Consider the following 15,454-nt stretch of genomic DNA (forward strand, 5'->3'; position numbering starts at 1 on the left):
CATCGGTGTGGGAGCATGGCCGGGATATCCCCATTATTTTGTGTTCAGAGTTATCGTAATGAACCCATTTTTCGTCCTGGGTCACAATACAATGCAGAAATCCCTTCCATTTTTGCCTCTGAAGCAACTGTTCACAAACGCCGTTCAAAGTCTCTTGGTTTCAACTCAAATGGGACCCAACTTCCTTCTTTCTGAATCATGCCCATAGCCTTGAGACGTTTTGAAATGGATTGCTGTGTCTCTCCCACTAATCGTGCCAATTCTTCTTGAGTTTGACGTGAGTCTTTTCTCAGCAATGTCTCCAATTCTGCATCTTCGCAAACATTCTCTCTTCCACCATTATGCCGGTCTACAACGTTAAAATCACCATTTTTGAAGCATTAGAAAAACCACTCACAACATATTCTTTCACTAATAGCTTCTTTACCATACGTACTTGAGAGCAGTCGATGAGACTCAGCTGCTGGTTTCTTCATACTGAAACAAAACAGTAACACCTCCCGCAAATGGTGAGAATTAGGCTTGTAAACTGACATTTAACATTTTTATGATGCAGACACAAATTGACTAATGTTTGAAGGCCTCTCTCTCTCTCTCTCTCTCTCTCTCTCTCTCTCTCTCTCTCTCTCTCTCTCTCTCTCTGTGTGTGTGTGTGTGTGTGTGTGTGTGTGTGTGTGTGTGTGTGTGCATCCTTTCAGAGTTGTTGATTTAGGTATTCATTCATTACTCATATATCCACCAGTGACATCATTTTGGATGTATGTAGAAGACAGAAGCCAGAAATATTACAAGAAAGTCAACACAATTTTCATGGTATTACTTAATTTATTTATCACCTCTGCAGTTGTAAGCCAAATGCAATGATGGCCCAGAAGTGTGTGAAAGATATCACTTTGCATGCACAGTAAATGGCTATTCTTTTCTTAGTGCGTTTTTAACTTTCTTTTTATAATTGATTTGATAAAGGATAGTCACTCCGTAGTTCATTATAGTGAAACACACTAAAGATCCCATTGACAAAAACAATAGTAATTTTCGTAGTTGTACCAGGTCAGTTTGACCTACAAAGCATAGACATTTCTCACAAATACTGTAACATCACTGCTTGAGATGGAAGGCTCTATCTATCTTCAACTAGTTTGACGAACTATTTTTCAGTCACTAAGGCATGTGAAACTTTTCACATTAAACAACCATCATATGTTGAACTGTTTGCTTACAGTGTGTCCTTCAGTATAAATTGTTATCACGAAAAATTCGCTCTTCTGGAAAAAGGAGACTAGGTCCAGAAATAGGAAAAATGAGATAGTGGTACTCTAGTAGGAAATAATGACAACTGTATTTGAGCAAAATGGCATAAGCCCAGTTTGAGTGCTGTAATGAGGAAGAATATCTTCTTCTTCTTCTTCTTCTTCTCCTTCTTCCTTTTTTTCCCTCCCCCCCTCTCATTTGGGGTGACCTGTCCAAAATAATATAAATAACATTCAGCAGGGGGATATATTGGTCTCTTATTAAATTATGGAAATTGGATTTATACTCTTTTGTTGAAAGGAAATAAAACATTTAAACAGTTATGCGGTTTTGTGCCATATTACGCATACCCATCATAACCTGAGTGATCCACAGCACCAGTCATTTGTGAAATATGGTAGACTGGGCCATTTAAATAATAATAATAATAATAATAAATAGCTTGTGTGTATATTTATGATAGGTTATAAATTTGCCAGTGCAGCTGGAAAACCTCCTTGGTGGTGGTCAGCAGTAGAGGGCATCCCTCCACCCCAAATCTGCTCTCCAGCACTCCTGTGAATGACACAGTAGTGTGGTTTTGTAAACTAAGTGTATTGAAGAAATCAAAGATACATTCTGTAATGTTGTTTTTGCTGCCGGATAACATAATTATCCTGCTGTGGCCAACAGTATGAATTTGTGTGTGTATCATTTTTTGCATAGTAGCCATTCCTTCTTTACACAACATTTAGCCATAGTTCTAGGAAGAGAGATGTAACTATGAAAAGGATAGTTGCCTTAGAGATGGCACTGTTCAGTAATAATTATTTTTTTATTAGAAGTACCACACATTCTTTTTCAGTTGCTATAAATTCTTAGTAAACATTAAGTAAGAAAAGTATGTGAAACAAAATGCAAATATATAAAAAGTGGTGCTATCAGCAGTAATTACCTGACACTTAAAGGGGAAAAAATAATAGGTGACCTGTATAAGACTTTGAAAGAATTTGTGTTTCTTGTAATTACAGTCACAAAATGTAACACTGTGTCCAATAACAAATGTTGAATTAGAAGATCACATATGAGGTTTCTTCTTAATAAATTAATTTTTGTTCAAATGATCCTTCAGTCATTCAACAGGCAAGGTTTGGCCGTAATAACGACATACGCAGTATATTACTGTTCTAATAATATCATGTACATAGATTGTAGCATGTTAAAGTTATGTCTTAGATAACTTTTGATGAGAAAAATATTTAGTATTGTGGTAGCTGACTTTTACCAAGTCTTCGTTATGAATTTATTCTTTCATTTTATAATTTCTCACAGGAGGTACTGACTTTGAAGAGAAAGTTGAAGTCGATGAAAGCACGTCTGGCTGAGAAAGAAAAACAAGAAGGCGAGAATGCTCGTCACCTGGAGGAAGTGACTACTCGCACATTACGATTAGTGAGTTCTCCATCTCTCTGCGGTCCTAAGGTGCTTTGTTTGTTACTTGATAACCATTGATGCTGATAATACCAGTGTGTCTTAAAACCAATTTTGTAGTGAAAGCTCATACTCACTCATTTGCTGAAGAAAGTTGTGATAACAGTGACACATTCTTAGGGCTGTAGCTATATTACTTAGCAGTTTAATTTATTGATATAACTGCTATTCAGAGCAGACTAAAATAAGCAATGGACTCAAAACTTATAAAACAGTTTTCATTCCATCTGATGCTTTACTTGGAAACCTGTCAACTACTACCTCCATGGGTATTCTTCAGAACCAGTTATCTCCACAGTGTTATAGAATGAAATATTTATAGGTAATATTGTGACTCATCACACAGATAGGGATAGAAATCTACAGAATCAGAAAGTAAAATTACAAAGGTACAGTATTTCTGTAATAATGAATAAAATCAGCAGGAGAGTATGTTAGTATCCAGAATTACTGACATGTTTGAGTCACACATCTCTTTTCAAGTACAAAAAGGACACAACGATAGAAAGTGAAGAATCTTGTTACAAAATCTGCTACTGTCAGGCTATAGTTGTTTTTGCATCATTGAGGACCCATGGCTTTTGATCGAAATTGTTGTTCTTGTACATTGTTTGTTTTGACCCTGTGGCTATGGGTCTGTTGTCAGCCAACAAGTACATTAGTGTGGGGGGTGGGGGATCCAAAAATAACTGGAATTTCTTTGTAGGAAGCATGTACTTGCAGGGGGTATACGGCCCAGGAAATCCGGGAAAACCCCGGGAATTTTTTCATCTGGGAGAAAACCGGGAAAAACCCGGGAAATTTTCATTGTTTTAGCTTTCGGTTAAATTTTTGTAATTTTGACTGCAGAATTGATTTTCTAGCAAAGAACGTTATTGTATCCTGCTACTGGAGAATGATACTGCAGCAATAAAATATAAATGAGAGGGAAAAAAAATAAAACTTCAGTGGCAAAGGAAATGTGCAATTTACAATGAAACCCCGTGCACACACAAGCGTCTGCAAATAGCAAAAATATGTCAAAGGCCGTAGGGCGCAGACTGTAATTCTTCGTAACAATGAACTGTTTGCTATGAGCATGATGTCACAACTGTTTACATTAGGTTCGTTTGACCAATTGCCAGCAGTCTGTTGCGCATGCGCATTTGACTCACGTATAAGCAGTACCTTCTCCCGCTTCCCGCTACGGCGCTACTTGTAGTTTGGCTGTTAGCTGTATCAGTAGTAGCTGCAAGCAGCCAGATGCAAACGAGAAAAATTTTTCTCGCGCGCCCTAGCTGCCAGATTCGCGCTTGCACAGAGTTGTCAGAGTTGTAGTGGGGAGGGGGTTAACTTGCATGTGAGCCGTGTTTACGTTAAGTGATTTCGCTGCTTCTCTTCGTTTACAGCTCCCACGTCAAATGAAAACAAAACTGATTTCTGTGGCCGTGAGCTATCAAGTGAATTAAAATACATTCACATAATTACGAAGGGCAAAAATATTATTTATTTCAGTTTTCTGATTTTATTTTACTTCCAAGTTATTAGGAGTCAAGCATTAATCGCCTTGCAGAACAATGAAGTTATTTTTGCAAGTTTGCTAAAGAAATTTGGCTTGATTAATCTTTCCGCTGAGACGATCATTTTATTTGAAACGAAGTGTTTCATTCTACAGTACTGTTCGCTGAATTTCAAATGCACGTTATCATCTTTTGCCATGTATGGCATTATGCCATAATAAAGAACCAAAAATGAGATCGTATAGTACTGGTACTCCAAGAAAATTTACATCCCAAAAACCACACTGAAAAGCTTAATATCAGATGAGACCTGCTTCATTGTGAATCTGGAAAAAGCCAATTTGCACTTCAAGCTGAATTATGCATTATAGTATGGTTTACGAAATTCTGATGCTGTTTGGAGTATCCTCTGATGCCCTGTTTCTTTTATGGTGTAATCTAAGCTTTCTTATTGCTTTATACGTACGAACATGCGGGCTACCTACACCACTGTAGTTGCACACGCCCAATAATGTCTGTTTTCTGGCGCTCTCTGGCAGCTGGTAAATCGAACCTATTTCTAACAGTCTCCAGATAGTATTGCGAACGGTGGTTAGAAAAGCGTTACTTTTAAAGTAAATTTCTTTTTACCCAAGATGAATTATGTTACGTGTGAGAAAGTGGGATGGATATCTAAATCACAGAGCGTTCGAAACTGAACAGTTTGAGGACCAGCCACTTACAAAAATTTCGAGCCGCGAGACATTGTCATAATTTTAAATTTACTGGCACATTTGTGTGATGTATCTTAAAGTATAACACACGCAAAAAAAGATCAATATTACATGTGAAATCTTAGCTTCTGTTGTAGCGTGTTAATCTTAGAGACCAATATTATATGTGAAAGCTTAGCTTTTCTTGTAGATATACGGTACTGTGTACATCAATGTAAACCGTTAACTTTTCCTCTTGTGTGTTCGCGCTATGTAACAAGTGATGTTGCTATTGGCTGACTAAAACACGTGTCCTATGCTCTGAATAGCTGGTGTCATCGTCTGGCAAGATCTCGTGGCTTGAGATATGACTTGCTTACAAAAGGACATATCAACCTCGGTTTCAGCGCTCCGGAAACTAATGCGCTGTGTTTGGTTCAATTCGAATTTATACTTTTGTAATACGAAAATATGCAGCGTATATGCTGCTGCAAAACGAAGGTCTTTCCAAAACTTCTCTACCCTGTCTTTTCTTTTTTTTTCCCGGGAAGTTCTACGCGATTGTATAAAACGTTAACCATTCAAAGGATTGATAAGTTTTACAGTTCCGAGGGAAAATCTACGGAAAACGTACTGTCACTTAGCACGGAAAAAGTGTATTTTCGCCCGGGAAAAAGCATATTTTTTAAACGGGATATCCGGGAATAATTCGGGAATTTTTTTTCCTTGTCCCCGTATACACCTTGACTTGATTGTTTTTCAAATACAACGTTAGTATCTTTCAAAGTACTCTCCATTAGCATTAATGCACTTGTCCAAATTTTCATTCCAGTGTTGGACGTACCTTTTAAATTAGTCCTCTTTGATACCTGCTAGCACCTTCATGACATTGCATTTTACATGTTTGACATCGGCAAATTGCTTCCCTTTCAAGTCCACAGGAACAGGAAGAAATCCAAGGGTGCTAAATCTGGCGAATAGGATGCAGTGATCAAGATGGTAGTCCATCAAGGCCAAAAACTGGCAAGCACTGCAAGCTGTGTGTGCAGAAAACTTTCATGGCACAGAAATCACATTACGGAATTTCACAAAGCTGGGCATATACGCGCCAAAGCTCTGTGAAGTGTTTTCATAATCTCCAAATAGAATTATTGGTTTACTGTATGGATTTGAGGGACAAAAACTGAGTGTACGATCCCTGTGATGTCAAAAAGATCAATATTGTCTTCATGTTCGATTTCACCTGCCAAGCTTCTTTTGGATGGGGTGAGCCAGTTGACTCATTGACTTGACTATTGTTTCCTTTCTGGATCATAACCATAACACCATGACTCATCACCTGTGATGATTTTGTTGAAAAAAAATTGGATTGTTTTTGAATTTATCGTTCCTTTCATGACAGGCCTGAACACGGTGATCCCTTTGACCATGTGTGAGAAGTCTCAGCTTTGCTGTCACTCTTTGCATTCCCAAATCAGTGGTCAAAATACTCTGAATTGAGCTCCAGGACAGAGCAGATAAGTCCTTGAGCTGCATCGATCTTGATTGATCAGATCACGTATTTTGCCAATGTTGTCCTCGCTTTGAACAATTGAAGGGCGACTGGAATGAGGCTGATTTCAGTGGCCATTTCTCCCTTTTTAAACCAAGAAAACCATTTGTACACTTGAATTTTATTAAGAGAATGTTCTTTGTAAGCCGTTTGCATCATCACAACAGTTTCCACTGCATTCTTGCCAAGCAAAAAACAAAATTTCACACCCACGTGTTGTTCGTAAGCAGTAGCCATTTTCTCTTGTCATGTCTGCACTGTATGCACACTCTCAGAACTGCCAGAGAAACCACACTAGTCTCTGTCTGGTGTCACCGTCTGGCAGAATGACTCAGGAGAAGTCCTGCAATAGCCTTCTATCAGCGAAACCTGGTCCTACAAGCAAGCAACTGTATCATCATGATCCCAGTTATTTTTTGGTCCTTCCGTGTATGTTAACTAATTTCTCCAGTTCTAAGAAATGTGTAATACTGTGTGTATTGGATTAATTTCTGCTATTGAATGAAATACTGTTAAGTACTACAAAACTATGAAAATATGGCTGAGTGTTCTGTAGTGTACAAAACTTCAATAACAGAAGAAACACATGCTCAAAAAGACACAGCAGGAAGGAACCACAGGATTATGTGAAATTACATGCCATTTTAAACATCTGCCGAAGAACTCTTGCAGAAGTCACACAGTATCTAAAATATCTGCGAGCAGTCGCAGTACAATGTCTGAATCATTATTCTTACTATGTCCTTAACTAAAGAGTACCCAACAACAGTGATAACAACAGTGTAAACTGTGTAAACAACTGCATAAAAACAAGAATGCAAAGAATAATTTTGGGAGGGCAGGTCACTACTGACATATGTTTTAAACACCATTAAATTGAGTTTTAAGTGTTTAACTTTAATTATGTAGAATGTAACTGCTGAAGAAGGTGACTTTCTCCATTTTATGTTTGAATGTTTGTGGTTAAATTCAGGAAGAAGAAGGGAAAAAACGGGAGGAAAACAATCAGATGCTCATGGAAAGTCTGTTGCGGGATGTTGATGAGCGGGAGGAGGCAGCAAAACGTCGCCTTAAAGAAGCATTGGAAAACTTGCATCATGACAAGGCTGCAATTGAAAATGAGATAAAAGGTACAGTATTTCTTTATTATATCTGCTATTATCAGATGATTCAGATAAACATTTGCTAATCATCAGAATTTGATGCAAATTTCTTTTTAACACCACACACTAACAGGCGGAAATCAGGAGAACAGTGACATAGTCATCTTCAATTAAGTACAGTCCCTATGTATCAAACTCAAAACTGGCACTTCACACCTTATCATATGACTGTGGAATCGCTGTTGGTGATGTCTACAATGATTACTTTGATATCGCAGTGGAACCTTGCTTAACAAATGCCTCCCGTAATATGCAATTCTCATAACAAGCAAAACAAATTGTAAAAAAAAAAAAAAAAAAATTGATTCACTTAACAAGCAATTTTCATATAATGAGTGATGATTTAGTGTGATGTCACCAGCTATTCACGCGTGGTGGGGGAAATATTCAACAATATGAACACTTTTCTGTGTCAGCAGCGGTATATGAACAATGTCTTTAGTTCTTACTTTAGTCTGGGTTACCTCTCTTTCTGCTACCATCTTAGTGCAACTTGAGATCACACATTTTTCTAAACTTGTGTTCACATAGTTTTGTGTTTTGTTTGTTTTTTCTTTTTTTGTGCATATTTTAATAACCTTTTTGTAAATGTCCCCAAAGATAAAGCCGCAATAAGACGACCATAAGGGAAAGAAAATGACCTTAGAAATGAAAAGTAAAATAATTTAAAAATGCAAATGTGGTGTGAGCATTGATGATTTAGCATGCCCATATGACTGGTCTACATCAGCTGTTTGTACTATCATCAAGAATAAGGACAAGATTAAGGAGATAGATGCTTCAAAGGGAGTGACAAGAGTATCTAAACAATGGTTTCATTTTCTGGATGATGTCGAAAGGTTGCTCCATGTATGGATAAATGAAAAGCAATTGCAAGGCAACACTATTAATGAGAACATCATTGGTGAGAGAGTGAGAATGATTTTTGCTGACCTCGTTAAGAAGACTCTAGGCTCATCAGTGGCCAAAGAAGTGTTTATGGCATCCATAGCATTGTGAGGCATGGCGAAGCAGTCAGCTTTGACACAAAGGCAGCAGAGAACTTCATCACCAACTTCAAGATACTTGTAGATTCTGAGGGTTATCTGCCGTAACAGGGTTTTAATCGTGACGAGATGGGTCTATTCTGGAAAAAAATGCCAAAGTGTACCTTTATAACGGCAGAGGAGAATGCATTTCCTGGTTACAAGCTAATGAAACACCGTCTCACACTGCTATTCTATGCCAATGCAAGTGGTGATTTGTAAATTAAACCGCTGCTTGTTTACCATTCAGAAACTCTGTGAGCCCTCAAGAGTGTAAAGTCCAAAAAAACTGGTTAAATGTGATGTGGAGGTCCAACAATAAGGCTCAGATGACACATGATCTTTTTTGTGATTGTATCAATGAAGTATTTGGTCCTTTGGTGAAAAAATATTTGCTTGAGATGAATCGGCCACTCGTTGTCTTACTTGTTATGGAAAACATTCCTGCCCATTCTCCAGGCCTATAAGACCATCTCCTTGTAGAATTTCAATTCATCAAGATCTAATTTCTGTCTCCCGACACCCCTCTGTTACTCTGGCTTATGGACCAGCAGATTACTCCTAACTTTAAGAAGCTCTACACTAAAGCACTCTTTGAGCAAGGCTTTGAGTTGACTGAAGTTACCAAGCTCACTCTCAGAGTGTTTTGGAAATATCACTTCAACATCATTGACTGCATCAAATGATCTAAAAGATGTGGGAAGGGGTTACCGTGAGAGCTCTCTCTTCTGCCTGGAAGAAGCTTTGGCCAGAGTGCATTGTCAAATGTGACTCTGAGGTGTTTGAGTTGGAGCTTGTAGTCAGTGATATTGTCTCTTCAGCCAGGGCTTCGGGCTAGAAATGGATAACAATGATACCAATGAGCTTGTGGAAGTTCACACCAAAGAAATGATCACTTGAGATCTTATGGAGTTGCAGTGTATTTCACAGCAGGAAATTGTGGAGAAGAGTTCTTCAGTGGAGGAGGGGGAGGAGGCGGCGGTAACAGCAAAGCGGCAATCTTTTGCACAATAAGAGAAATGCTGAAAGCATGGGAATCAGTTTTATCGTACATTGAAAATTATCACCACAATAAAGCAGTGGCTACACGCGCTACAAATGTGACAATAATGCCATGTGGCATTTTCACCAAGTGTTAAAGTGCCGGCAGAAACAAATGACTATAGATAGCTTCCTAGTAAAAAAGAATTAGTTATATATTGTGAATAATAAAGTACATAATGTTGTATGTATAATTTTCTTTGAATAAATGGCATGGATGAGGTAAAACATTTAGTACTTTTTCTGCATAGAACGCATTATCGTATTTTACATTAATTTATGTAGGGTAAATTGTTTCGCTTAACGAGTGTTTCACACTATGAGTAATATTCTGGAACGAATTATGCTGACTTTATGAGGTTCCACTGTATTTTCACCTTGCTCCAATTTGTTGGTATGTCGCCATGCTACACACGTATTGTGAAGGTGCCTCAGTCAAGAGACCGTCATGCCCTTCTACTTTGTGCTCCGTCTTCTATTTATTTGTGTTCCTTACTTCTGCTAGACATACTGCTGATATGTCAGAGGTGTCTGCTGTCACTGATGGCCCCTGTGTTTCTTCCAGTCCTTTGTATAAGTTGCAGTGGAAGGTGCAGACATACTGAAGTAGTTCTCTCTTTTTGTTATGCTCTGTTGTCATCCATTAATATGAATTATTTCCTACCTAATCTATATTTATTGAGTCATAAGTATGATATTAGATGTTTTTTTGGCATTCTATAAATTTGCTATTTAACATTGATGTTTTGGGGACGATTATTATTGGCATTCAATGTTCAGATGTCGATCAAAGTAAACATTTACAAATGTGCACATCTGACATCCCTAATGTACAGAGCTGCTCTTTCACAGAACATTTTCTGAAACAGAGCACATATTAATACTGGTGCAGATATCAGGAAGCACCCAGTAATGATAGCTTTTATATTCAGGTAAGAAGACTATATATAGGTAAGATTTTAGAGCTGAAGGCATTTGCCAGTAGAGCACCACCAGGTTCATGGTACCCACAAAAACTACAGAGTACAGGAGATTGTGATCACTCTCCATTTCAGTAATCTTCTTCAAAGTTTGTGTATCTAACTAGGAGTGCTGCACCATATGTTTGTTTAGAAACCTGTGATGGACTTGTACAAATACTGCTAGATAGATAGATAAAAAATCCACTCATAATGTGGCAGCAGGAGAAAGGTTAAAAAAATGTGCAAGCTTTCACAGACAGTGACTCATTCTTTGAAGTCCAGGTCACTGGCGACTTGCCTGACAGGTTGAGAAGGAAAGACTGATTGTCCCCTCATTCCAACCAGCAAATCTCCCCTACCTCTTCCTTCAACTTCAACCCTTCTGTCAGGAGGAGGAAGTCACTGGTCCAGAAGCTTGAACATTTCTGTATTATAGCTGTGTGATGAATGAGTGTCCCATAGTAATTAATAAAATAATTAGCAATGAAGCTACCCCTTATCCATCTCTGTCATATTCATTACTACATTTGAACATGAACATCACATACCATGCTTTCACAAAACATTGCTTATGTTTGCCATTTCTGCCATAGCCACTGATGGCATGTGGCACCCAAGTTGGTACCAGCACTGGATGAAGAGAAAAAATTCTCTTTCTCACCCTCCTGCACCCTGCAGAGGCCTAGCTTTACTTCCTTCTCATCCCACTTCATGTGATACAACTACATCGATAAACTTTTAGCCTTGTACGAAATGATTTGTTTGATGAGTGGAAAGACATTATTTTTTCATTGTGGAAAACAGTTATCAATTTGTCCAGTTCCCATTTTTTATGTTCAAGAAATATGTTACCTTTTATAAAAACATCTAGTGCTTTAACAATCTGAATGTTTGTTCATTTATTTTAACAGTTTGTATTCATCACGTGTCTATCCAAGCAAATGATTGTAAAAAACAAATGAAGGGGAGGAGGGGTACAAAAATGAACTAAGACCGTGTGTAAGTTCAGTGGGCCGTGGAATACCACTACTCACCATGCAGCAGAAGTAGAAAATATATATCACAACTGTTTGAATGATGCTGCTGACATGTGTGGAAAACATTGTGACATCATAGTCATGAAGGACTACAGATTTGTAAAGATATTTTGAGGAGATCTGGGGAGCAAAATAAGATATTGAAGTGCCTATGTTATTCTGAATTACAATGCAAAGTTCATTTGGACATGCATACATGTCCAAAGGAACAGGCATTGCAGCGACCACAGCCATAATGAAATACATTAAATGTATTCGCGTGGACAACCATCAGCTGTAGAATGGAATCTTGAGAATGACCAGGACTCAAACTGGGATTTCCCACTTCTCAAGAGCAGTCGCCTTACCATTTGGCTATCCATATATGACTCACCCAAACTTCCTTATGTCATCAACCATGCTTCTACAATCTGTACTCGTGCACTCATTATGCTTATTCCTGTGTGGGTGAGACAACTTACTTGAAAGTCACCTGCCTGGTGTCAGCTGATAAATATGATATTGCAGTGCCTGTGTTAATCTGAATTACAATGCAGAATGCGTTTTGACATGCATAATAATTGCTCCCTATACATTAAATATATTCACAATTGCGAATAAGGACAATCATCAGCTCTAGAATGGAATGGTGACAGTGAAATGTTGTGCCGGACTGGGACTCGCTTTACCATTTGACTATCTGTGCATGACTCACGGCCAGATGCAAAGTTCCATATGTCGTCAACCCTGCATCTACAGCCTATACCCGCCAACACTGGGCAAGCAATTTTTAAGTAAAATGTCTCACCTGTACGAGAATATACATAATGGATATATGAATACAGATTGTAGATGCATGGCTGACGACGTGAGGAAGTTTGGGTGAGTTGTGCATGGATAACCAAATGGTTAGGCGACTGCTCGCAATAAGTGGGAAATCTAGGCACAAATTTTCATTGTCATTATTCCCTTCTACACCTGATGGTTGTCCATGTTCGCAATTATGAATACATTTAATGTATTTCATTAACGGCTGCAGTCACTGCAGTGCCTGTTAGATTGGACATGCGTGATGGTTGTCCATATTTGCAATTGTGCCGGCTGCGGTGGCCGTGCGGTTCTGGCGCTGCAGTCCGGAACCGCGGGACTGCTAAGGTCGCAGGTTCGAATCCTGCCTCGGGCATGGGTGTGTGTGATGTCCTTAGGTTAGTTAGGTTTAAGTAGTTCTAAGTTCTAGGGGACTTATGACCTAAGATGTTGAGTCCCATAGTGCTCAGAGCCATTTGAACCATTTTTTTTGCAATTGTGAGTACTTTTAAAAGTATTTCATAATGGCTGTAGTTGCATCGTAATTGAGAATAATACAGGCAATATCACATTAATCAGTCAACACCAGGCAAGTGACTTTCAAGCAAAATGTCTCACCTGTAGGGGAATATACATAGGGGATGTATGGGTACAGATTGGAGACGCATGGCCGACGGCTTACGGAAGTTTTGGTCTGGCCAAGAGTGATTCACGGATAGCCAAATGGTTAGGCAATTGCTCATAATCAGCAGGAAATCTGGGTTCAAGCCGTGGTCCAGTTCAAAGTTTCATTGTCATCATTCCATTCTACAGCTGATGGTTGTCCGTATTTGGAATAGCAAATACGTTTCATATATAGGGAGCAATGGTATGATGACCGACTGTACTGACAAAGTCTGACAAAGATTGATCTATTGTATGCACTTGAGTGTGCAGCAGTGAAGTCGAACTCTTCTTCTTCTTCTTCTTCATCTTCATCTTCTTCTTGCTCCAAATCACAGAATGTTGTTCTGTGGGCATAAATGGAGCACATTTTGAGGAATCTTGTTTTATCCTCTCTGGGTCTGTTGTGGGAGTCATCTGGCAAAATATTAATTGCTAGTTGGATTTTGTGTGCCTGTGCATAAGGCGATACTATATTTACATACTGTTGTATTGGCAGCATGGGCCACACAAATATCATTTAAGTGCTCCAAATTTGACACCTTTGATTTACAGATTCCTTTATGGGGTGAATTAACAGGAAAATCTTTGGATGAGGTACAGTCTTAGTAAAGAAATAAAAAGAGAAAATTTCATTAATCCTCTATCCTCCTATGTTAATGTCTCCTGTCTTAATCATCTATGTTTGTGTTACTCTCTCCGTTTCCTGGAACTAAACACACCCATTCTTACAATTCTTTCTTCAGTTCTTTCTTCTAAAATTCCAAGAAATAAGTGTAGAATTGATTCTAAACTATTATATATTGTATAACAGTTTACGCATTTTTACAATCTTTTGGACAGCAAGTGTACTCAGTGTACGCAGTTTCTGTAATCACTTTCAGAGGTTGGTGAAGAAATGTGACTTGCCTCGGCAAAGAGTTCTTCGATGTTACTAGCAATGTTCAAAGATGTATTTTATGATAAGAAAAATTTTTGTTGTAGTGGGATACATCTGACACCTCATCTTGTAAGTAGGAATATTCAGCTTCTGATGAATTACATAATCCATTTTGTCAGATGAGGCTTATTTTAAAAATGGCAGAATTTTGTGGAAAACCTAGTCCTTGAATCAGCTTAGTATGTCCAAAATGAATAAACCCTGTACTTTTGTGGTATATACAGTATAATACTCATAGATGTTCTCCGTGTTCTCCTAACCGAGATATCCATCCACAAAATCATATCCTCTTCCATCATATTACCATTTTCACAGTTCTACATATACACCTATTCTCTGAAAACCACTATGAGGTGCAGTATACCAATTATTAAGGTTCCTTCCTGTTCCATTCACGCATGGAGTGCAGGAATAATGAGTGATTGAATGCATCTGTGCATGCAGTAATTATTCTAATCGTATCTTCACAGTCCATATATGAGCAATACATAAGAGGTTGTAATGTATTTCTAGAGTAATCATTTAAAGCTGGTTCTTGAAACTTTGTCAATAGACTTTCTTGGGATAGTTTACATATATCTTCCAGTTCATTTCCGTCAGTATTTCTGTGACAGTCTCCCACAGATTAAACCAACCTGTGCCCTTTCATGCTGCCCTTCTCTGTATACATTCAATATCCCCTGTTAGATCTATCTGCTATGGGTCCCACGCACTTGAGCAACATTCTAGATCTGGTCGCATGACTGATTTGTAAGCAATTTATTTCGCAGATTGATTGCACTTCCCCAGTATTATACCAGTAAACCGAAGTTGACTGCGTGATTTACCCATGACTGAACCTGTGTGATCATTCCATTTCATATCCCTTCAAAGTGCTACATCCAGGTATGTGTGTGATGCATGAGTTGGCCGATTCCAACATTGACTCAGTGATGTTGTGGTTATAGGATATTTCGTTTTTTCATTTTGTGAAGTGCAAAATTTTACATTTGTGAACATTTGAAGCATGTTGCCAATCTCTCCACCACTTTAAAATCTGACCAAGATCTGACTGTATATCTATACAGCATCTTTCAGATTGTACTTCATTACAGATAACTGATCATCTGCAAGAAGCTTGATTTTACTGTTAATATTGCCTGCAAAGTCATTAATATGCAATATGAAGAGCATAGGTCCCAACACACCCCTGGGGCACACACGAAGTTACTTCTCTATCAAAGACAACATGCTGCATCCTTCCTACCAAAAAGTCCTCAATCCAGTCACAAATTTAACTTCATACCCCATATCATTGTACCATTGTACCATTGACTATAAGTGTAGGTGTGGTACTGAGTCAGGTGCTTTTCTGAAATCAAAGAGTACAGCAT

The 15,454-nt window shown here is 38.3% G+C and overlaps 1 protein-coding gene across 2 annotated transcripts in view; it reads left to right on the plus strand.

Moving 5' to 3' along the window:
* Positions 1-15,454, plus strand: part of LOC124619629 (E3 ubiquitin-protein ligase rnf8-like) — a 134,847-nt gene that overhangs the window by 62,277 nt on the left and 57,116 nt on the right. For both annotated transcript variants that reach the window (XM_047146139.1, XM_047146140.1), the window contains exons 6-7: positions 2,563-2,682; positions 7,438-7,594. In XM_047146139.1, the coding sequence (XP_047002095.1) occupies positions 2,563-2,682; positions 7,438-7,594 (277 nt within the window). The remainder of the gene's footprint in view (positions 1-2,562; positions 2,683-7,437; positions 7,595-15,454) is intronic.

The sequence above is a fragment of the Schistocerca americana genome, chromosome 6, assembly GCF_021461395.2.
Source record: "Schistocerca americana isolate TAMUIC-IGC-003095 chromosome 6, iqSchAmer2.1, whole genome shotgun sequence".
Lineage (NCBI taxonomy): Eukaryota > Metazoa > Arthropoda > Insecta > Orthoptera > Acrididae > Schistocerca > Schistocerca americana.